The 25,177-nt window shown below is 46.2% G+C and overlaps 1 protein-coding gene across 3 annotated transcripts in view; it reads left to right on the forward strand.

The window, feature by feature from the left end:
* AMHR2 (anti-Mullerian hormone receptor type 2) overlaps positions 1 to 25,177 on the forward strand; it is a 139,678-nt gene that overhangs the window by 38,241 nt on the left and 76,260 nt on the right. For all 3 annotated transcript variants that reach the window (XM_033939718.1, XM_033939717.1, XM_033939719.1), the window contains exon 4: positions 10,295 to 10,381. In XM_033939718.1, coding sequence (XP_033795609.1) covers positions 10,295 to 10,381 — 87 coding nt within the window. The remainder of the gene's footprint in view (positions 1 to 10,294; positions 10,382 to 25,177) is intronic.

Here is a 25,177-nt window from a genome sequence, read left to right on the forward strand (position 1 = left end):
AGTTCCCCCAACCCCTAGCAAAACTTTAAAGTTAGCAGGAGGAAGAAGCATGTGACAACACTATGCTTTGCAATGGGACCTTCAAACATCTTTCTTCAATACAATTAGCTGAATATTAACCCAGACTGTTGGAAGGAAGGTAAGCACAATAACAATCACATAATCATGCAGCTGCTGTCATAAGATTTGCCCCTCAAGTAGCAGGAGATGATACATTTACGTACTTATTTGGCTTTCCTGTGGGGGGTGAAGGTCACTGGGATCCCTTCTTGACTGGACCCCACCCCACCCTCTACACTGAAAGGCCTGCTTGAGTGAAAGTTATGCCCCAATAGCAAATGTTCTTCCTGCCTCTTCCCCAGCAGTCATAGGGGAATATGCCACAGTGTTCACGGTAAAATCCGATGGGCCGCCATCACGGTCACGCTGACCCTCTAACATACTTCAGTAGCATAATTAAAATGAAATAACTACTTCTGAAGGTTAGGGGGGACAAGCGGGGATGGAAGAGATTACATGCGGGGACAGAATTAATCTTAGCTGGAATAGGTTTGATTTCTGTCCTATGCAACTTTAGTCCTTACTTTATCCACTTATTTAAGTGGTTAGCAATCTGAATATCACCACTAACCCAAGGACCACCCCAGACAGTGGCTGGGCAGTCACAAGATGTATTCAGCAGCATTCCTGCGTAAGTGCAACTGAATATTGCCAGCTGGTGTAGCTATTAGAAGTACACAGAAGTAGGGAGGGGGGTCCAAAGAGACTGAAGGTTGTGGGGAGATGAAGGGGAAAAAATAATAGGTCTGAAAACAAAGGAGAGGGAGAGAGTTGGTGGACAATAGGATGGAGGGAGGGAGGGAGGGAACAGAAACGGAGAGAAGTTGGATCCAAGGGTCATTGTGAAGGGAAGGGGATAGAAATTCTGGATAGGAGGATAGTTGGGAAGAGAAAGGGAGAGATGATCGACCCTGGGGTGGTGAGGATAGGACGGAGAGATACTGAATGAAAGCAGAGTTGAGAAAAGGAGAGATGGTGGATCTGGGGATGGTGAGATCCATTGCTGTAGCGCTCTTTCATTCTTCGAGCTGCCGGCAGTGTGAGTGAAGTAAACACACTGCCTGCCGCGGCTGGAAGCTTTCCCTCTGATACAGCTTCCTGGTCCCACTTAGACACGAAGCAGTAGCAGAAGGGAAACTTCACTCATGCTGCTGGTGGCCCGAAGAGCATAAGTTTACTGCCTTAACAGATCCCATGGAGGAGAGGATCGCAGGCAGGGGGAGTGGTCATTAGAGAAATGCTGGACTGCGGGGATGGAGACAAAAAAAAAAGAAAGAAGCCAGACCTCTAGGGGAGGGAAGGGAAATGGAAGGGGAGGACAAAGATGGAAGATGGATGGTGTGCACGGAGAAAGAAGAAAACGTCAAATGGGCAGGAGATCCTGGCAAGTGAGTTAACAGAAGACAAACAAAAACCAGAGCCTGGGACCAACATGATTTGAATAATAAAATGACCAGACATCAAAAGGTAGAAAAAATCATTTTATTTTCTGTTTTGTGATTACAATATCAAAATAATAAACAACATGCTAACATCAAAAAATGAAAATATTCTACTGATAGACTTAATTTTTACAAAGGGATGTAATGCTCAGAGACATGGAGGAAAAAGGGGAACGAGTTCCCCCAAAAACCTCACCACCCAATCAATGCAGTACTTTCCAATTAACAACAGATAGTATTTTTCAATGTACTGGAATGAAATAAAATGAAAAACTTATCTTTTAGTTATAATTCTTTGGCCTCGACGTGCCATGTTTCAAATCTTCATCAGGAAGCCAAACGGAAAAGATTGATAAGACACAAGTCTTACTTACAGGGTGTCAGTCTCTCAAGAGCTTTACAGAAAAGGCTTTAAAGAAAAAATTAGAAGGGGTGTATATTTTTCCTCCAATTGTGATTACAATATGTCAGATTTGAAACGTGTATCCTGCCAGAGCTGGTGTTAGACAGCTAGTATGAACTAGGACCTAACAGAGAGAGGAAAAGTCTTTTTTGTTTATTTTGTTTACACCACAGTGCCAGTGTGGGTAGGAGAGGGCAAAGGGGGTGGGGTGGCAAAAAAACTACAAAATAAACCTGCCAGGATGTTTTAAAAAACACCCAACTGGGCAGGACAAATTGAAAACTCGATTCAATAGGCTGAATCAAATCGAATTAAAAATTTTTTCCTGAATCGGGCAGCACTAGCACTCACCCCATTCAACCATCATTTTTCTTTTTCCTACTTCCACAGCACCCCATTTCTTTTCACTGCCCCTCATCCTATCTCTAGTATTCCATGGCTCAGCATTTCTCAGTGACTCATTGCAGAAGACATCCATTCTCATTTCACATCCTCTTAAGCACCACAGGCGGAGCTTGGTTTAAATGGTGTTAGGTACATTCTTTGCATTGTGACTCCCTGCAGTTAGTTGCTTGTAAGCATTTGGTTAATTGTTCAAACAAAATATATATATACTAGTCTTTAAGCCCGTTACATTAACGGGTGCTAGAAAGCAGCCCCCTTTCCCTCTCCCCCTCCAGTTCCTCCCTGTCTCTCCGTAGCCCCCCTTCTGTCTTCCCCCCCTAAGCAAAATGATCTGCCTCCCAGCACACCCCTCCCCCCCGAAGCAGCTCCCTTTCCCTCTACCCTGCCAATTCCTCCCTGACAGTGTCTCCGTGGTCCCCCTTCTGTCTCCCCTCCCAAGCAAAGCTGTCTGCCTCCCAGCACACCCCTCCCCCCCAAAGCAGACCCCTTTCCCTCTACCCCTCCAATTCCTCCCTGACTGTCTCTCCGTGGCCCCCCATTTTTTCTCCCCCCCAAGCAAAGCTATCTACCTCCCAGCACACCCCTCCCCCAAAGCAGACCCCTTTCCCTCTGGCCCTCCAGTTCCTCCCTGACTGTGTCTCCGTGGCCCCCCCCCCTTCTGTCTCCCCCCCCAAGCAAAGCTGTCTGCCTCCAAGCACAGCCCTTCCCCTCTCCAGCTCCAGTTCCTCCCTGTCTCTCCGTGGCCCCCCTTCTGTCTCCCCCCCAAGCAAAGCTGTGTGCCTCCAAGCACACCCTTACCCCAAAGCAGGCCCCTTTCCCTCTTCCTTCTTCCCAGTTCCTCCCTGTCTCTTCGTGGCCCACGCGATTTTCTCTTCTCGCGGTCTGGCCAGCTCCCCTAGTCCCTTGCCACCGCCGCCACCCCCTTCCTTTCCCGCGGTCGACAAACCTCTTGCCTCCAGCAGCCGCTGCAGCACTGTAAACACGTTGCTTCGCGGCCTCTACTGCCCCGATTTGCTCTTCCATGTCCCTGATGACGTCATCAGAGAAACGGAAGAGCAAATGAAGGCCGCGAAGCAGCGTGTTTACAGTGCTGCGGCGGCTGCTGGAGGCAAGAGTTTTGTCGACCGCGGGTAGGGAAGGGAAGGGGGTGGCGGCGGCGGCAAAGGACTAAGGTAGCCGGCCAGACCGCGAGAAGGGTAGGCTGAGAGGAACCCGGGACCGTGGCAGAGGCTCGTTGCACAGTGTAAATACAGTTGCTCAGTGTGAGGCTTCCTTCGCTCTTCCGGGTCTGCATTCCGACTCCTCAACGCGCCAGCCTGAGCCGGCATAGGCGGTTGAGGGTGGAAGGTTGTGGTCGGAGTTGCTAGGCTGCAGCGGATGTGTGAGTTGCGAGTGTGGGGCCTGCAGCGGCGCGAGGTGGAGACGGAGAGCAGGCTGTGGTGACGTTGTAGGCGCGCATGCGCACTCGTATTTTCGGGACATCTCAGGGAACACGATTTTTTTAGTGCGCATGCGCGTCTACCATTTTATTATATTAGATAATACTTGTTTTTTTTTGTACAGGAGGACAGAATAAATCCCCGTTAGGCTTTCTGATGAACTAGGACACAAGTACTCTAGTTGTCTTTATGCTCCAAAATGAAATATACAGGTAGCATACAAGTAGCTAAGATGCTAGGGTCAATCTTGGGGATCTGCGCCCATGAAAAGGATCTGGGTGTCATCGTAGACAATATGATGAAATCTTCCGCCCAATTTGCGGCGGCGACCAAAAAAGCAAATAGAATGCTAGGAATTATTTAAAAAAGGGATGGTTAACAAGACTAAGAATGTTATTGTGCCCTTGTATCGCTCCATGGTGCAACCTCATCTGGAGTATTGCGTTCAGTTCTGGTCTCCTTATCTCAAGAAAGATATAGTGGCACTAGAAAAGGTTCAAAGATGAGCGACCATGATGGTAAAGGGGATGGAACTCCTCTCGTATGAGGAAAGACTAAAATGGTTAGGGCTCTTCAGCTTGGAAAAGAGACGGCTGAGGGGAGATATGATTGAAGTCTACAAAATCCTGAGTGGAGTAAAACGGGTACAAGTGGATCGATTTTTCACTCTGTCAAAAATTACAAAGACTAGGGGGCACTCGATGAAGTTACAGGGAAAGACTTTTAAAACTAATTGGAGATTTTTTTCACTCAGAGAATTGTTAAGCTCTGGAACGTGTTGCCAGAGGATGTGGTAAGAACCGATAGCGTAGCTGGTTTTAAGAAAGGTTTGGACAAGTTCCTGGAGAAAAAGTCCATAGTCTGTTATTGAGAAAGACACGGGGGAAGCCACATGGAATATTGCTACACCTTGGGTTTTGGCCAGGTACTAGTGACCTGGATTGGCCACCATGAGAATGGGCTACTGGGCTTGATGGACCATTGATCTGATCCAATAAGGCTATTCTTATGTTCTTATAACAAGTTCTATGGTTTCCAAGCTAAAACAATCTATTTACTGCAGAGATTTATAACAATTAAAATTGACATCAAATCTGAATATAAAGGGGATGGGACTTGATACACTGCCTTTTCTATGTGGTTAATATCAAAGTGGTTTACATATTTTGATTGTTACAGTCGTCCAGGTCTTGCCACATCTAAGTAGGTAGAACTGACATTTCAGCCATTATGCTGTGGTTTCTTCACATACCCTGAAGAAAGCCACAGCATGATGGCTGTACTGTTAGTTCTGCCTACCCAGATGTGGCAAAATCCAGACAACTGCAACGATCATGATGCCAGCCACAGAAGCCTAGAGAACAGTTGCTTATTTTGTTCTTGGGGCAATGAAGTGTTAAATGACTTACCCAGTAAGGTCACAAGGAACCTCAGTGGGAATTGAACTCACAACCTCAGGGTGTTGATGCAGCTGCTCTAACCTCTAGGCCACCTGAATTTTTTTCAGAGCTGTCAGCAAACAATCACAGACTGGCACAGCCTTCTCTACAGTCCTCTACCACAGAAGACCTTGGACGCTGAAAATATTCTTTGTTGTTGCTACTCCCTACGTCTTACTTATCAATTCACTTCTCCCTAAAAGGCACTTCTTTTCTAGCTTTCAAAGAATTTGGCTTAACAGATGTCTTTTTAACATAATATACTATGCTGAGAAAACCAAAACCCGAGCTATGAATTTGTCTTTGGAAGATGAGATATCATGACTTGTTTACAGTTTTAGGAAAGTTTTATTTTCTGCCTGAATTCATAGCCTAGTGGTGTGCTTTGTATTTAGATCCCCAGCCTAAAGTCACTGTAAATTGCTTCCCATCTTCTTATTTTTCAAATTGAGTGCTCTTGGGATGGGCCCCAAAGTGACGGGCTGGGTCAGGAACTGGTTAAGTGGAAGACGACAGAGGGTAGTAGTCAATGGAGATCACTCTGAGAAAAGGAATGTTACCAGTGGTGTGCCTCAAGGTTCTGTTCTTGGGCCTGTTCTTTTTAACATTTTTATAAGCGATATTGCTGAAGGACTGTCAGATAAGATTTGCCTCTTTGCAGATGATACCAAAATCTGCAATAGAGTAGACACCCAGGATGGAATGGCCTTACAGAAATGACCAGAACTGAACCTTGCCACATCATCTTCTGAAGAAAACTGAAAACCCATCTGTTCGAAACTTAATCTCCTGTACCCTCTCCTCTTCTCCTCCCCTTCCCCTCCCACATCCACTCCCCCCTCTTTTCTCTCCCCTCCCCTTCTTCTCCCTCCTACCCTCCCGTCCTCCCTCCCTCCCCATCCTCTCCCCTCTCTCCTCTCTTTAAAGTCGCCTTGAGCCTATATAGGTATGAACGACGCACAAATAGAAGATTACATTAGATGGTGTGAATGACATGAAGAAAGACCTGGAAAAGCTTGAAGAATGGTCTGAAATTTGGCAGCTAAAATTTAATGCTAAGAAATGCAAGGTCATGCAATACCCCAAGGGTATGGTACAGATTAGGGGGTGAAGAACTTATGTGCATGACGGAAGAGCGGGACTTGGGTGTGATTGTATGTGATGATCTTAAGGTGGCCAAACAGGTTGAAAAGGTGACAGCGAAAGCTAAAAGGTTGCTAGGTGGCATGGGGAGAGGTATGGCCAGTAGTAAAAAGGAGGTATTGATGCCCCTGTATAAGACTTTGGTGAGACCTCATTAAGAATATTGTGTACAATTCTAGAGGCTGCACCTTCAAAAAGATAAAAAGGATGGAGTCGGTCGAGAGGAAGGCTATTAAAATGGTATGTGGGCTTCGTGATAAGGCATATAGGGACAGACTTAAAGATCTCAATATGTATACTTTAGAAGAAAGGCGGGAGAGGGGAGATATGATAGAAACATTTAAATACCTATGTAAATGCACATTAGTCGAGTCTCTTTCAATTGAAAGGAAGCTCTGGAAAGAGAGGGCATAGGATGAAGTTAAGAGGTGATAGGTTCTGGAGTAATCAAAGGAAATACTTTTTTACAGAAAGGGTGGTAGATGCATGGAACAGTCTCCCAGAAAAGTGGTGGAGACAGAGACTGTGTCTGAATTCAAGAAGGTGTAGGATAAGCACGTGAGATCTCTCAGAAAGAGAAAGAGATAATGGTTACTGCGGATGGGCAAACTAGATGGGCCATTTGGCCTTTATCTGCCATCATGTTTCTATGTTTCTATCTGCAAATTTAATCACCTTGTTCATAGTTCCAATTTCTAGATCATTTATAAATAAGAATGGTCTGAAATTTGGCAGCTAAAATTTAATGCTAAGATGGGCCATTTGGCCTTTATCTGCCGTCATGTTTCTAAGTTTCTAATTATCAGTCTGCTAGTGAAGGGGAAAAAAGACCAAACTATTTATAGAGAAAGAGGCAAGGAAATGACAAGGCAGAATGATGAACAGTGCAAAGCTGCATGGTTTAACCTGGCTAAGCTATGCTGAGCAGACTATTCACCAGTATTCAGTGGCACTTAAGTGGGTAATACCACTGAATATTGTGTATGACCACCTTAGCACTAGCAAGCTAGTACCAGGGCAGTCCAGGGGCAGAATTGGAGCAGAGCTGGTAGCTAACTGGGCAGGAGCAATATTCTAATCTAATCTGGTATTTCTGAGTCGCACTATGCCTAAACAGTTTCAAGGCGACTTGCAATATTTCAAGTTACAGAATGAAAATACTACATTATATTGGTTTGAGGAGGACAGAATTATGAATAGGGTAATAGAGATGAGAGAATGGAGGTTCTTTGATTGTGCTGAGTAGCGGATGGGAATTAGTGATATTAGATATACTGAGTTAGTTGTCTACGGTGTGTATACTTTCAAGGAAGAGAGTTTTTAATTTTTTTTCCAGAATCTATTGTAGAATGTTTCCATCCTGATGCCAGTCAGGAGATTGGTCCAGGTCTTGGTGCCAAGATATGTGAAAAGCGAGTCGAATACGTGTTTGTATTCAGCCTGCTTCCTGGTTAAGTAACCAGGTAACGTTAGGACAGCAAACAGGCTGTTCTAACTTTAGCTGGTTTGCTAATCAGGAAGTGAGATAAATATCATCTTAATATCTAGCTGATCATGTTCCCAAAATCCTTGTTCCACACCCCACTACAAGATTATCTCCCCTTCTGAACCCCCCTCCTCCCATGAACAACCCCTATTTCAGACCCCATACTGAACCTCCAACCCTCTTGTTGGTCCCCATCCCAAACCTACTTTAAGGTCCCTGGTGGTCTAGCAGGCCACTCACTCCTGTCCAAGATGGCTCTGAGTCCAAAAGGGCTGCCATGACTGCTGCTAGAGGTCTCACCGCCTCACCACCCAATCATCGCAGTGTTCAATATAGGTCAAGACTGTTGCTGATTATTAATACTTAAGCTTATATTTTAAGAGCTTAAGAATATATTTCAAATTTGAGAGACTTAGCTTTTAGAAATGTCTCCGGCTCCCTCTTCCTCAGTGCTGTAGTGCACAAAGCCGTGGGCACTGGCTCCTCACGCGTCCCACACCTCATCTGGAAGCCTTCTCTCTGACGTTGCAATATCATAGGGAAGGCTTCCAAATGAGGCGCAGGATGTGCGAGGAGCCGCTACCCATGGCCGGCCTGAAGATAACACCAGTGAGGGGGGCAGGCCAAAAGGCAAGGTACAGCATGGAGGGAGGGAGACAACAACGGTGGGAGGAATTATTTTATTTTTTAATTTAGTGATTGATTTACATCTGCTGTCTGTTCAGGAAGACATGCATTTGTTTCTTTTCCTCTGGAGTTGTACTGCATGCAGAGTCTTGACCCTTAAGGTTTGTTTGTATTTATTAGTATTTTTAGGGGTCCTTTTATCAAGCTACGGTAGGGGTTTAACACACGTAATACCGCGCATTAAACCGCCTTCCGCGCTAACCGCTAACGCCTGTATTGAGCAGGCGTTAGTTTTTTAGCCGGCCGCAGGGGTTAGCACGTGATGAAATGTCCGACGCACTAACCCCGCTAGCGCAGCTTGATAAAAGGACCCCTTAGTTTTTGGTCCCATATAGGGGTTATCTGTGTTCTGGTAGGAATGAATATTGAGAAGCATACAGTGTGTTTTGTGTAGTCTAATTTTATAATCCAGTATATATATATATATATATATATATACTTGAGTTTAATTTTCATCTTTATGATGAGAAAAAGACTATTCTGTTATTTCAATGTTGGAACTGGTATTGTATAATTTCTGTGATTTGACTAATAATTATGTCAAAACTATAAAATGAAAATAAAGAAAAAAAAATTGTGGTTAACCATTATGTGTTGTTAATACAAGTATATTATGTGTGTGTATGCATGAAAAATGAATGGAAAAAATGGGGCTACAATTCTTATTATTATGGGAGCGGGGTCTGGGGCAGAGATTGGATGGAGATGGGCGGGGTCTGGCCCACGACTTAGCCCAGTGTTTTTCAACTGCCGGTCCGCGGACTAGTGCCGGTTCCCAAAATAATTATTTTATTTCCACCGGTCCATAGGTGTCAAAAGGTTGAAGAACACTGCTCTAGGTACAGAACCCACTCTGGTCCAGCATCTTCCTTTTTTGCCCTCCTCTCCTCTGGTTCAGCAGGTTCTTTACACTCCTCCCTCCTCCTCCCCCTCTCTTGCCAGCCCCCACTGTTTCCTGGTGAATATAAAGCAGCATAAAGACCCAGCGCTTCTGTCTAAGCCACAATACTGATGATTCTGCTAGTACAACTCCTCAAAAGTTCATACCAAAAGTGATGGGACTGGCAGTCATCAGTGGCACAGCTTAGTCAGCAGCTCTGCGCCTCTATGCTGCTTTTTCACCAGGAAGTCACTCCACTGGCAGGGGTAAGGAAGCTGTGTTGCTAGACGGGGGTGGGGGGCGGGGAGGGCCATCTACAAAAGTCTGCCCAGGGCCCTTAGAGCAGGGGTTCTTAACCTGGGGTCCATGGACCCCTAGGGAGTCCATGGATGGGTTTTAGGGGGTCCTTAAGGACCAGATAAAAATTAACATTTATATTCACTATACAGCCTAGTACAGTTGATTTTCCTCGCAGATAACGAGAGTAGATGTAGTAGTAGTAGTAGTAATGGTAGTAGAAAATGTAGTAGATCTGTTTTAATTTGCACAAGAGGATTGTATTTCATAATTATAATGAGTGGCTATTACTTTTTGCATAAAAAAAGAGTGGGGTTTTTTTGGGGATTGTTTACTTTAAAGTGTAATAATAATTTGTGTATGTCATATGTGTATGAGACAATCAAATCTCGATAAATAAAATGCATTATATTCATTGCATGCAAAGTTTTGATTATGTGAATATTTCTGGGGAAGGGAGTTCCATAGCTTTCATCAGATTCTTAAAAGGGTCCTTGACTCAATAAAGGTTAAGAATCACTGCCTTAGATGGTTAAAACAGCCCTGATGATACACAGAATCTACTTTGCCACAGGCCCTCCTAACCTCTCCTCTGTTTCTCTGTTTTTTTCAGATGAGACCCTTCCAGGCAGCCCAGTGTCTAGATGGGTATATGTGGCTGTTTCTTCATTACTGCTGGTGGTGACCTTGGTCGTTCTAGGTACGGCAAGACATATGGTGCACTCTACATAACTGATACAGCTAGGATTGGGATGGGGGAATTAGACACTGATGTCCTGCAGGATCTGTTAGAGCTAGGGGCAGTCTGACCACTGGGACAATAGATCAATGCCTGAGAACCCATAACAGTTGGAGGCCCACTGTGCCCTAACCTCTATCTAGTTTAATCACTTTTGATAGGGGGTTAGGGGTTGAGTTACTATATTAAGAAAAACCCCAACCCAGACACATAACCCCGCCCTGTTCTAACTCCAGCCACGCCCCGATTCGGACCTAGCCTCGCTCAGTTCCGGCTCCAGCCCCACCCCCGGAAAGCTTCCTCTCTTTGCGAGGAGCTCCAACCACGCCTGGAGGGCCTGGAGCATGCGTGGATGCATGTGACATCATCCATGCATGCTCAGAGGCCCTCCAGATGCGGCCAGAGCTTTTAGGGGCTTTCCAAAACCTGGACAAACACCGGGTTTTGGAAAGTCCATCTAAAAAGAGGACATGTCCAGGTTTTCCCGGACGTCTGGTAACCCTAGTTAGGGGCTTGTGACCTTTTTGTCCAAGGGTCCAGATCACTGTCAGTCTGCCCTTGCTTAAAGTGCAAGAAGACAGTGTACCTAATTTACCCCCACCTCCCCTTTTTACAAAACTGTAGCGCGGTTTTTAGCATCGGCTGCGGTGGTAACAGCTCCGACGCTCATAGTGAGTGTCGGAGCTGTTATCGCCACAGCCGACACTAAACACCACACTATGGTTTTGTAAAAAGGGGGGGGGTAGATTTTTAGCCAAGGCATAATCTATAACGGCTTCTAATACTACTAGTTATGAGTGGAACCCTTAAGAGAGGAAAAAGGATCTCAGAAACATGCTCAGAGAACTTGGCATGCAAGGAGTAACTCCAAGGGGTCCTTTTATCAAGCCGCACTAGCGGGGTTAGCACGTCGGACATTTCATCACGCGCTAACCCCCATGGCCGGCTAAAAAACTAACGCCTGTTAAATGCAGGCGTTAGCGGCTAGCGCGGCAGGCGGTTTAACACGCAGTATTACGCGCGTTAAACCCCTACCGCAGCTTGATTAAAGGACCCCCAAGCCTTATAGGTTCCAGATTTCACTCATTGATCCACAAAAATCTCTCTCATATACAATACACCCAAATGAATTATATACCCAATAAAGTGAAACACTGTGTAAAAGGTATTACAATATTTTTGCAATAAATGAACATGACTTTGTGTCTTATCTATTATTCCATACTCCACTAAATACAGCCAAACCTCAGTTTGCGAGTAACGCGGTTTGCGAGTGTTTTACAAGACGAGCAAAACATTCCCGCAAATCATGCCTCGCAAACCGAGCATTGACTCGCTTTGCGAGCCCCCTCCCCCCCCCGCGATCCGGCATCCCCCCGCTCGCGTCACCCCCTCCCCCCCCACCACAATCCGGCATCCCCCACTCACCCATCCACCCACCCAAACACAATCTCTTATCCCGATCTGGCACCGGCTCCAGCACCAACACACAGGACATGCCGGTGCCGGTGCCCGAAGATCCTCCCTCTTGCTTGGGCATGCTCAAGGCCTTCTAATTCTCGCTCTCTCCGAGAATCTCCAACAATAAAATTTTTAAACAACACAAACCACACTGTACTCAGAGAAAATATTAATTATAATTTATATTTGGGGTTTCTTTCAAAGAGGACAAGGCAGATGACTTTAAAATATGCAATGTCATCTCAGTAACAACTATACAAAAATAGACAAATATACCCCCTCCCCTGTTACTAAACTGCGATAGCGGTTTGTAGCACAGGGAGCTGTGCTGAATGCCCCGCACTGCTCCCGACGCTCATAGGCTCTCCGCGCTAAAAACCACTATTGCGGTATAGTAAAAGGGAGGCCATAGTGCAAAATATAGACAGCAGATATAAATTCTCAAAACGAACACATTCTGATCACTAAATTGAAAATAAAATAATTTTTCCTACCTTTGTTGTCTGGTGATTTCATGAGTCTCTGGCTGCGGTTCCTTCTGACTGTGAATCCACTAGTTCTTCTCTTCTTTCTGCCTCCTACATGCTTCCTCTCCTCCAGACCTCATTCCATTCCCCAACCAGCATCTTTCTCTGTCCTTCCATGAGTCCAACTTTTTCTTCCTCTCTCCCTGCCTGCCCCCTGCCATCCGACACACTCCATTCCCTCCCCCAACTTTTTCTTCCTCTCTCCCTGCCCCCCTCCTCCCCTTTCTTTCTTTTATTCTCTGTCCCCTTCTTTCTTTCTTTCTTTTTTTCTTTCTCTCTGCTCCCTTCTTTCTTTCTGTCTGTCTTTCTTCCTTGTCTCTCTCCAGAGAAGGCAGCACTGTTAGTTGGTCATTGAAGGAACAGCAGCCTGTTTAGTTCTAGGAAGCATGAAGCTCTGTGTCTTTCTTTCTCTCTCCCTGCCCCCCAAGCCACCACTGCCTGCCCCCTCCCCCAGCCACCGCCACCGCCGATTTCTCCCTGCTTCCCTAACACCACAAAAGCTAGGCGTGTGCAGTCATTGCACAAGTGCCGGGCTCACAAGCCTCCTCCTCCGACATCAATTCTGACATCAGAGGGGAAGTTCCGGGCCAGCCAGGCAGCAATTGGCTGGCCCGGAACTTCCTCTCCGAAGTCAGAAATTATGTCGGGGAGGAGGCTTGTGAGCCCGGCACTTGTGCAGTGGCTAAAAGCGCCTGGCTTTTGCAGCGTCGGGGAAACTGAGAGAACGCAAAGACAACGCGAGTCTATCACGGAGCCTGGTATCATGATCGACCTTTTGGGCACCCCTGGTCCACAATGACACCCAGATCCTTTTCGTGGGCGCTAACTCCCATGGTGGACCCTAGCATCTGGTAACTATGATTTAGGTTCTTCCCAATGTGCATCACTTTGCATTTGTCCACATTAAATTTTATCTCAGGCATTAACAATTAGGCTAGTTAAGAGTCAGCAAAACTGTTGGGCACTATTATGTAAGTGGTATAGTACATAAATACAAAGGGGGCATTCATATGTGCAGGACATGGGTGGAGCGTGAGCAGGACAACCACTTACGTGTGCCACATGAAGATTTATTTATTTAAACATTTTCTTACCCACTTATACCTAAGCGACTCACAAAATTCAATCATAATGTTAAAACATACATGAATATAACATACAACATAAGAACATAAGAAGTTGCCTCCACTGGGTCAGACCAGAGGTCCATCGTGCCCAGCAGTCCGCTCCCGCATGGCCCATCAAGTCCACGACCTGTGAAGTGGTTTCTGACTATTTCTGTAACCTACCTCCACTTCTATCTGTACTAGAGAATGACACGGTGGCGGTTTACCCACGGCCACCGCATTTTAGCCGCGGGTCACCCGCCGAAACGGGGAACGAAAACTAGCAGTCGCTGCGGTGACGGGGACAAGGCCATTTACCGCCCGTGGGGCGGTGAATGGTCTTGTTCCCGCAGTGAGGCATGAAGGATCGCGCGGTCCACGCAGCACACACCCGCCTGCCCAATCGATCCTACTGTTTAGCCAGCTCTCTCCCTTCTCCTCACCTTAGTTTGTAGGTTTTCTTTTTCGGCGACCCGCACGCTATCAGAGAGCTGCGCACCTGCTGCTGCTCAGTTTCGATCTTCTGCTCTGACGCAACCAGAAACAGGAAGTTGCAGCAGAGCAGAAGATTGAACACTGAGCAGCCGCGCGTGCGCGGCTCTTTGGGAAAGCATGCATGTCGCCGAAAAACAAAACCTACAAACTAAGGTGAGGAGAAGGGAGAGAGCTGGCTAAACAGTAGGATCGATTGGGCAGGCGGGTGGTGGCTGCGGGGACCGTGCGATCGCTCGTGTTCCCGGCTCAAATTGGAAGGAGGGAGTGAAAGGGAAAAGGATTCTGGGCCAAGGAGATGAAGACGGAAAGAAAAACCCACAGCAGGAAAGAAAGGGAAGGACAGGCAGGTGAGCCAGATGCTAGAAGCAAGGGGGGGGGGAGGGGAAGAAAGAGGGAAAAAAGCTAGATGGGGTTGAAAAGAAGAGACACACTGGTATGGAAGAGGAAGATAGGGGAAATCTGGACACAGGAAGGTAACAGAAAGAGGGAAAATTATGTGCATGTGGCATAGGGACAGTGACATAAAGGGGACATGCCATGGGGATGGTATATGGACACAGGGGGGGGGGGCAATGACAGATACATAGGGGAGATATTAGAAATGGAGAAAATAGGAGCACAGAAGCGAGATGGTTTGTGGGGATGGGACAGGGACCGAGCTTGCAGGCTCCAGTGGCTTGCACAAATTACATTGTAACGTGCCATGAAAATAAGAGGGAGGAAGGTATATAGATAGGCCACGCGAGAGGAGCTGAAGGGTAGTAGAAAGGAACAGATGGTAAAGGAGGGAGGGAAGGGTGGTGGTGGAAAGGAATAGGACAGACATTGAAGGAGGGTGGAGAGGAACAGACCCCGAAGGGAAATGTGGAAGACAGAGTGGGAAGAAGACAGATGCCAGACTATGGGGGAGCGGAGGGAAGAAGATGGGTGCTAGACCAATTGGAGGGGGGGGGGGGTGAAGGGAGAGGCACAGTAACAGCAAGTGGAAGACGCAGAGAGAAGACACACAGTGGATGGAAGGAATTGAATGAGAAGATGTGGAAAGCAGAAACCAGACAACAAAGGTAGAAAAAAAAATTATATTTATTTATTTATTTTTTGCTTTAGGATAAAATAGTATATTAGTTGTGTTGATAAAAATTTATAAACAAAGCCCTGCCAGCTGAACATCTCTTTCTCTAGTTCAGCAGCAGGAACTTTGATTTATAAGAAAGGAATAAGCTAAATATTACAGTATTAAGGCTTATATGGATGCAGAGGGGACGGTGACGGGGCGGTGAATGGGATGGCAGTGGCGGTGACGGGGCGGTGAAAGGGATGGCGGTGACGGTGACGGGGCGGTGAAGGGAATGGCGGTGACGGGGCGGTGCAGAGGATGGTGGGCCGGTGACGGGGCGGTGACGGGGACAGATTTTTTCCCCGTGTCATTCTCTAATCTGTACCCCTCAATCCCCTTTTCTTTCAGGAACCTATCCAGACCCTCCTTGAACCCCTGTAGCGTGCTCTGGCCTATCACAGCCTCCGGGAGCGCGTTCCATGTGTCCACCACCCTCTGAGTGAAAAAGAACTTCCTAGCATTTGTTCTAAACCTGTCCTTTTTCAATTTCTCCGAGTGCCCCTTTGTGCTTGTGGCTCCCCACAGCCTGAAGAATCTGTCCCTGTCCACCTTCTCTATGCCCTTCATGATTTTGAAGGTTTCTATCATGTCTCCTCTAAGTCTCCGTTTTTCCAAGGAGAATAGCCCCAGCATTTCCAATCTGTCAGCGTATGAGAAGTTTTCCATACCCTTTATCAGTTTTGTTGCTCCTCTCTGGACTCCCTCGAGTACCACCATGTCCTTTTTGAGGTACGGCGACCAGTACTGGACACAGTACTCCAGATGTGGGTGCACCATTGCCCGATACAGTGGCAAAATGACTTCCTTCGTCCTGGTCGTGATACCCTTTTTGATGATACCCAACATTCTGTTCGCTTTCCTTGAGGCTGTCGCACACTGTGCTGATGCTTTCAGTGTTGTGTCCACCATCACCCCCAGGTCTCTTTCAAGGTTGCTCACCCCCAGCAATGATCCCCCCATTTTATAGTTGAACATCGGGTTCTTTTTCCCTACATGCATGACTTTGCATTTCTCAGTGTTAAAACTCATTTGCCATTTCCTTGCCCAGTCTTCCATCTCATTAAGTCCCTTTGCAGGTCTTCACAGTCTTCCTTGGTTCTAACCTTGCTGTAGAGTTTGGTGTCGTCCGCAAATTTAATAACCTCACAGTTCGTCCCTGTCTCCAAGTCATTTATAAATATGTTGAACAGGAGTGGTCCCAGAACCGATCCCTGTGGGACTCCACTCATGACCCATCGCCATTCTGAGTAATGGCCCTTTACTCCAATCCTTTGTTTCCTGCCTGCCAGCCAGTGTTTGATCCATCGGTGGATATCCCCTTGTACCCCATGGTTCCACAGCTTCTTTAGCAGCCGTTCGTGGGGTACCTTGTCGAAGGCTTTTTGGAAGTCCAGGTAAATAAGAACATAAGGACATAAGAAGTTGCCTCCACTGGGTCAGACCGAGGTCCATCTCGCCCAGCGGTCCGCTCCTGCAGCGGCCCATCAGGTCTGCGACCTGTGAAGTGGTTTCTGACCACTTCTGTAACCTACCTCAAGTTATATCTGTACCCCTATATCCCCTTATCCTCTAGGAACCTATCCAAACCCTCCTTGAACAGAGTTCTGGCCTATCACATTTTCCGGAAGCGCGTTCCATGTGTCCACCACCCTCTGGGTAAAAAAGAACTTCCTAGCATTTGTTCCAAACCTGTCCCCTTTCAATTTCGCCGAGTGACCCCTAGTGCTTGTGGCTCCCCACAGTTTGAAGAATCTGTCCTTATTCACTTTCTCTATGCCCTTAAGGATTTTGAAGGTTTCTATCATGTCCCCTCTAAGTCTCCTGTTCTCCAGGGAGAACAATGATGCCTATGGATTCCCCTTTATCCATCTGGCTGTTTATTCCCTCAAAGAAGTATAGCAAGTTCGTGAGGCATGACCTTCCCTTGCAGAAGCCGTGCTGGCTTGCCTTCAGCTGCCCATTGTGATCGCAGATGGTGTCCTTGATCAGTGCTTCCATCATCTTTCCCGGGACCGAGGTCAAACTCGCCATCCTGTAGTTTCCCGGGTCACCCCTTGATCCCTTCTTGAAGATGGGTGTGACATTTGCTATTTTCCAGTCCTCTGGGATCTCCCCTGTTTCTAAGGAAAGGTTACATATTTGGCGAAATGTTTCTGCTATTTCGTTTCTCAGCTCTTTTAGTAGCCTTGGGTGAATGCCGTCCGGACCTGGTGATTTGTCGCTCTTTAGTCTATCTATTTGACGGAGGACGTCCTCCCGGCTTATCTCTAGTTTGGCCAGCTTCCCATCCCGGTCTCCATGTAAGATCTCCTCGGGTTCTGGAATATTGGATGTGTCCTCTCTCGTGAAGACAGACGAGAAGAACTTGTTTAACCTGTCAGCTATCTCTGTTTCCTCTTTCACCACTCCCTTCCTGTCTCCATCATCCAAGGGTCCCACTTCCTCCCTGACCGGTTGTCTCCCCTTCACATACTTGAAGAATGGTTTGAAGTTTCCTGCTTTCTCTGCCAGTCTCTCCTCATATTCTCTTTTTGCTTTCCTTATCACTCGGTGACATTCCTTTTGGTGCCTTTTGTGTTCATCCTGGTTGCCCTTGGTTTGGTCCTTTTTCCATATTCTGAACGATGCTTTCTTGTCGCTTATCACCTTTTTCACTGCATTTGTGATCTACACCAGGTTTTTTGTTCGGTTCTTTTTACACCCTTTCCTAAACCTGGGGACATACAAGTTCTGTGCTTTGTGCACCGTGTTCTTGAGTAGGGACCAAGCTTTTTCTACGGTCGCCATCTTCCCTGAGCTGCTGCTGAGTTTCTTTCCCACCATTTTCCTCATGTCCTCATAGTTCCCTTTTTTGTCTCTATAAAAATGTGGAGGGGCATAATCAAAATATACGTCTAAATCCATTTTGGGCCTAAGTCGCTAGTCGCACAAAGTCCGACATGGAAAAAGTCCATTTTCGAAATTTTTTTTTTTTTTTAAATTTGTTTAATCGTCCACCTGTACGTCCAACCATCTGATCATCCAGACCGCTAAGTTGTCTATCTTTATACTCCATTTTCATCCAAAAATTCATCCAAGTCAAAAATGCCTAGAAAAAGACCTTTTGGATGTGGGCGGGGTCAGGCAAAGTGATGGACTGGACACCCAAACATTGCACCAGAGTAGTGGGGTACCTTACAGGGCACTGCTGTGAACTTCACAAAAAGGGTGTCACATACACATCTCACCACAACAACCTTATAGGTCATGGTGAGCACCCCAAAACACCCCCCAGAACCCACTAGACCCACCTGTCTACCACCCCAATAGCCCTTATGTCTGCAAGTGCCACTTATATGGCAGTACATAAGGGTTTTTGGGCGTGCACATGTTTCACCATGCATGCAGTGGTTAGAGTGGCTTATGGGCCTAGAACCTCCTCTCCATGGTTCACTAACCCACCCCCAAGACCACTTAAGCCACCTCTGTGCAGCTCTACTAGGCTTTCCTATGCCAGGCTGCCAGGTGCTGATGTTCTGGAGGCAGATATCTGACGTTTTTATTACGAATTATATGGCGGGGGGGGGGGTGTCAGTGATCACTGGGGGAGTGTGTAGGGGTCTGTACTTTGTCCCTGCAGTGGTTATCTGGTCACTTTGGATACCTTCTTGTGACTTAGACCTGGTTTTAGATGGCCTAAGTCACAACGTCCAAGTTCCGTCTAGGCAGTGTTGTTAAACTTTTGGTTTTACATGCAGTACGACTAAGTCTAGGACGGCCCTGTCCCACCCAAATCCCACCCTCACCACTCCTCCTAAAACACCACTTTTAGTTCTGGGCATATTGCAGCATTGTGAAGGCCTAAGTCATTTTTAGATACGTGAAAAACCCGGTTCGATTATCGGCACTTGGACGACTTGTCTCACTGATTATCTAAGGGCCGATTTAGGCCGGTTTTTAGACGTATTTCTGTTTCGATTATGAGCCCCATAGCCTTTAAGAAATTGTTGAAAAGACTTCTGTCTTGTTGTATGAAATACACAGTATGAGATGTTGGTGGTTGAAAACCTGAGTTGTATTAGGTTGTCTGAGATTGATTTTTGGTAAAGGAGAAGTGATTGGTGCTGCTATTTTTGTCAGGCTGATATTTTATTTTGATTTTATGCTGAATATGATGTATTTTTTGGGGGGGAGGGGGTTGTTTTTTTGTAAGATGTCTGAATTGTTTGTGAAGTACTATATTATGTGTGTGTTGTTGTACTTTGCCTTGTAAAAGGTGGATTAAACTAAACAAACCATTTAAAAGCTTCCACAAAGAAAGTAGTTTTCGGTACTTTCTTAAACTTTTGTAAATCCAAAAGTGCTCTTAATGGTCCTGTCAATTTATTCCACAGTGACGCCCCTGCTATTGAAATTGCAGCTACCCTTGCATTTTCATAGTGTACTTGTGAAAACTCGTTTAATGATAATTACTGTCAAGATTTGCGGCTGTTTGGTGTTCAACTGTGAGTCTCATCTACTGCTGGGGTTTTGTTTTTTTTCTTCTCTCTCCTCTTTCTTTCTTTTTTGCTTCTTTCTCTTTCTTTCCATTTCTCTTATTTTCTTCTGAGGGTTTGGGGTTCTTGGGGTGGATATTGGGGGGGCGGAGGGGATTCGCTATTATTGTTCCTTTCTACTTAATTGCCTAAGGTATATTGTTCAAGTTCTCGGCTTGGCTTGTTGCTATTGGGGCACTAGACTTGTGGTCCCCACTATAATGCCAGTATTGTAGGGGTTGGGTGGGGAGGGGAAGTGTTGGATTTTTTTCTCATTATGCTCTGCTGATCTTCTATATTTTTGAGGGGGCCTTTCTGGTGGGTTTGTTCACGGTGGAGCTGCAGTTTATTTTTTGCATATGTTTCTTGTTGTGGGGAGGGGGGTTACGGGATGAAAACACAAAATTGTGGGACAAGTGTTCATATTTGTATTGCTTTGTTGATTGTTGTTCGTGTGGTATCCTCAATAAAAACTTTTTGAACAAAATGATAATTACTGTAAGAAACATGCATCCTCGCTGCATTTATGTGCCCACTGGTGTAACTGTGGGCGCCTAGAATTTAGCTGTCCTGAAACCGGATTATGTTAGTATGCTATAATGGCATCTGGGCGCCCAGGTGTCAATAGAATAGGTTCTCATCACTCAGCATGGGGGCACCCAAAAAGGAAAATTTCCTCTATATATATACCTGCGTTATTATCAGTGCATACGCTTACATGCCCATCTACAGCTGTATGATTTTTATAAAAGCCACTTTTTTCCCGGGCAAAATCGATTTTTCATGTGGAAAAGTCTTTCTGCAATTGCCTCCTAAGTTGGACTGCTGAGTATCCTGAACTATAGCTAGGGCTTCTGATCCTGAGTGTTTAATGGAATTTAGCTGAGGGAATAGGGGTTTGTTGGTGCCTTTGTCCTGTGAAATGAAATTCTAAATGCAGTTTTAAGTGAGTTCAGTTATGAAACATGCACTTCCTTTCTTTTTAAGGCGGAGTTAGTGAATATGTGCTAGCAGTAGCATGAAGGCACCCAAGGAGCCCAAGTTCATTCCCTCTATTCGGTCTTTCTCCAAACCTGTCCTCACCAGTCTCCTTACTCCCTCCTCTCCCCCCCCAACTTCTTCTAACTGTTCTACTGTAATTCCTGATGTTGTGCTGGTTCCTGTAACCTTTTCACTCTTGGCGGAATTCTGCACAAAAATTTTTAAAATTCTGCATACAATATTTTGGAATTCTGCAAAATTTATTTGTAGTGTTTTGCGTGGAATTTTCCTATCCTGAAGTCTGCAATTCCTTCCTTTTCTCAGATTCCAGCCTCCTCGGTTCTTTCTCTCACTCCAACTGCAGTTCTGTCTCCCTCTAAATCCCATCCCTCTCTCACTGAATTCCCTCCTTAGCCCCGTAGTCTGGCATCTCTCTCTCCCTGTCTACATTGGCTAAGAATCTCTTCCTCCCTTCCCTTTCCCTTTCTGGTCTTGGTTACTCTTTCTTCCTCTACTATCCCCCCACCCCCACTTGCAGGTCTAGTATCCATGTCCCCTCACCCTACCCACCACCTCTCTCGCTTGCACCCTGAATCTCTTCCCTACTCCCCATGGTCTGGCATCTCTTTCTTTCCCTCTCTTTTCAGTCAAGCATCTCTTCCTTCTCACCCCTTTCTGGCCTGGGTTTCCTTCTCACCCCTTTTTCTTTCTACTTACAGGTCCAGTATCCATGTCCCCTCACCTCCTCCCCCTGTAGTTCTAGCATCCTTGTCCTCTCCGCTCTACTTCTCCCCCCGCAGATCTAGTATCCATGTCTCCTCTTTCCCCATTCCCTCTTGCAATGCAGAATCCATGCCCCTTTCCTCTCTTCCTCCCCCTGCAGGTCTAGCATCCATATCCCCTCTTCTCCTGCCCCTCCCCACCAACTTGCAGTCCAGGATCCATGTCCCCTTCTCTCCCCCCCACCCCCACTTACAGTTCAGCATCCTTGTCCCCTCCTTTCCCCCCCATCACGGGCCTAGCATTCATGTTCCCTTCTTCCCCCCCCAAAAAAAAAAAATAAAATTGTGGTCTAGCATCCATATTCCCATCAATTCCTCCTCCTACCCCCCACCCCTGCGTGGGTCTGGCCTCTTTCCCTCTGACCAAACCCCCTTTCCCCGTGAGATCAGACATACCTGTGAGTCTCTTAGAGCAGCAGCAATGATAGCAGCCAGCCAGCAGAGGCAGCACTGTGAATAGGCTGCTTGTGGCCAGTCCTGCCAGAGCTTTCCCTCTGCCACGTCATCTATCTACAGGAAGTGATGCAGCAGAGAGAAGGCCCCAGCGGAGCTGGGTGCAAGCAGCCTGTTCACAGTGCTGCCTCTGCTGGCTGGCTGCAGCCACTGCTGCTTCCTTGGGAGGCCCGCAGATATGTCTGATTTCACAGGGGGGGGGAGGGGAGGTCAGTCCGAGGGAGAAGGGGGACATGCGGGGGAAAAGGAGAGGAGGATTTGGGGAACAGGGGCATAATGGAAAATCTGCATGGATAGTAAATTCTGTGCTGCACAGTTGCGTAAAATTCAGCCAGGAATATCTTTTTTAGTTTTTTGCTGTTATTTCCCTTATTTTTTTTCCTGTAATTATTTTCTTTTCGGATATTTTTGTATCTATTCACTGTGACTCTTTTTTATTTTTTTAATGTCTTCCTCTTCTTTTCCCTCCCAATGATTTCCATTGTGCCCCAGTGTTTAGGACCCATAACGCAAAATTCTCTGCACCTCAGGATTTACTCTATGCCATCTTGGCGGGGTGCACTATATGGCTACTGACCAGTGGCGTACCTAGGGTATGTGGCACCCGGGGCCCATCATTTTTTGACAACCCCCCCCCCCCCCATGTAAAAAAATATTTTTTGTAATGACCATGAAACGGAATAAATGGTCAGAATAGAAACAGGCAGTGAAAATTTTCTTATATTCCAAACATAACATAACATAACATAAATTATGTCTGAATTGTCATGACATCAGAAGTACATATGGAGTAGTTGCAGGTGATGCTTGGGACAGTTCTGATTGTGTTAGTTCGGTTTTATGTGTTTTTTGAATAGAAGGGTTTTTATTTCTTTTTGAAGGTTTTGCAGTATGTGGTCGATGTCAATTGGTTGTAGGGTTGGGGATCGAGTGTTGCAGCTCGAATGGCTAGGAGGTTGTCGAACAGTTTTTTTCCTTTTGACGTTTTTGGTTGGAGGGTGTGTGAATGGTGCGTGAGTTCTCCTATGTCTGTTTGAAGTGGATTGAATTATTTAGCTGAAGAAATTAGTTACCCCCTCATCCCACACACATTAATTCTCTTCCATTTTTGTTCCCATTATAAAAAACACTGATAAGTTCCCAGAAAAAAAATACATTAAAATAAGAAGTGAAAACAAAGGCCCCTACAGATGAGAACATAACATAAGAATAGCCTAACTGGGTCAGACCAATGGTCCATCATGCCCAGTAGCCCATTCTCATGGTAGCCAATCCAGGATACTAATACCTGGTCAAAACCCAAAGAGTAGCAACATTCCATGCTACCGATCCAGGGCAAGCAGACACTTCCCCCATGTCTTAATAACAGATTATGGACTTTTCCTCCAGGAATTTGTCCAAATCTTTCTTAAAACCAGCTACACTATCTGCTTTTACCATAACTTCTGGCCACTTCATTTTTAAGTTTAGATCTTTCCTTTCAAACAGAGACCTTGCTAGATGTCAAATACAGCACAAGGTAACTTCACATGGACTTAGCTGTGCAGGAATGTGAATCTCCTCATACACCCACCATATAGTGCAAAAATGTGCAAAGGTCTGTTTTTTTCTTTCGATCACTACATAGCCTAATGCCACACAAGCAGCGCTGTTACAAACATATTCTGTAGGTCAATGCTAAGGATAACAAAGTTTCCTTCCTTGGACCAGAAGGAGATACTGATAAACCACTGGAAGAGATCCCAACACAACACCCAAAGACCCACTCAGTGTGTGAACCAGTTGAGTGGAGTGGACTAACTGGGGGGTGGAAATGGGCCCGGAGTTTGCTCAGCAGAATTTCCCAGACCACCTCTTCCTCTCAACACATTGACACGCTGCCGCTGCCACCACCACCACTAGAAACACCTCACTGGGTAGGCCAGCTATGCTATAAACTTTATAAAACACATTATTATATTTTCTTATAAAGCACATATTTTAACTGAACTCTCTGACATCCTCAGCCTTTCCATTCACAAAAATAGAAGGAAGAAAAGTTCCCATTTCCTGCTGTTTCATGTCCCCGGCCTATACAATATTTTTTTTCTGCAGACCCTTCAAAAGTCTGACCAAATCCTCGTTTCACTTGCATTATAAAGTACTGAGGATGCCATCTCTCCCCAATCCCAGGTCCTAAAGTCTAAGACAGTAGCGCAAACTAATGCTGCCAGATTCAGGAAAAAAAAATTTCGATTCGATTCAGCCTATTGAATTGGTTTTTCAATTCGATTTTCCTGCCCAGTTGGGTGATTTTTTTCAAAACTCCTGGTGGGTTTTATAGCTTTTTCACCCCCTTTGGCTTCTCCTAACCACACTGGCGCTGTGGTGTAAATAAAATAAAGAAACAAAAAGGCCTTTTCCTCTCTCTGTTAAATCCTAGCTCACGTTTGCAGTCCAACACCAGCTCTGTCAGGATACACATTTCAAATCTGACATATTATAATCACAAAACAGAAAATAAAATTAATTTTTCTACCTTTTGTTGTCTGGTTATATTTCAAATCTTGTTGGTCCAAGGCTCTGGTTTTCTTCTGATAACTTGCTTGCCAGGGTCTCCTTCTTTCTGCGTGCTAACCATCCATCTGCCAACTCTGTCCTCCCTTTCCATTTCCCTTCCCTCCCCAGGAAGTCTGGTATCTTTCCTTTTTTTCATCTCCCTCCACAGATCCACCTTTTCTTAACTACCCTTTCATCCGGCATCTCTCCCTCCTTCCCCACCACCCCAGAGTCCACCATCTCTCCCTTTCTTTTCCCAATTACCCTCTTATCCAGTATCTCTATCCCTCCTCCACACCATCCCTTGTGTCCAATTTCTCTCCCTTTCAGTTCCTTCCCTCCCTAAATCCCATGGTCCATCATTTCTCTCCTTCTCCTCTATTTTCAGACCCATTATTTCTTCATCCCCCCCCCCCAAAGTTTGGCATATGCACGTCTCTTTGAACACCCCCTTCCCTCCGTGTACTTCTAAACCAGGGTCCCCCCCAAAGGCCTGTCCCCCCTTAAAGGTCTGCCTGTCCCCCCTTGAAGGCCTGCACCCCCCTTGAAGGCCTGTCCCACCCCCTTGTAGGCCTGTCCCCCCCCTGAAGGCCTGTCCCCCCCACCTTGAAGACCTGCCTGCCTGTCCCCCCCCTTGAAGGCCTGTCCCCCCCATTGAAGTTCTGCACCCCCCCGAAGACCTGCACCCCCCTGAAGGTCTGTCCCACCCCCTTGTAGGCCTGTCCCCCCCCCCTTTGTAGGCCTGTCCCCCCCTTGGCCTGCCTGCCTGTCCCCCCCCCTTGA

This window comes from Geotrypetes seraphini, chromosome 3 (genome assembly GCF_902459505.1).
Source record: "Geotrypetes seraphini chromosome 3, aGeoSer1.1, whole genome shotgun sequence".
Taxonomy (NCBI): Eukaryota; Metazoa; Chordata; class Amphibia; order Gymnophiona; family Dermophiidae; genus Geotrypetes; species Geotrypetes seraphini.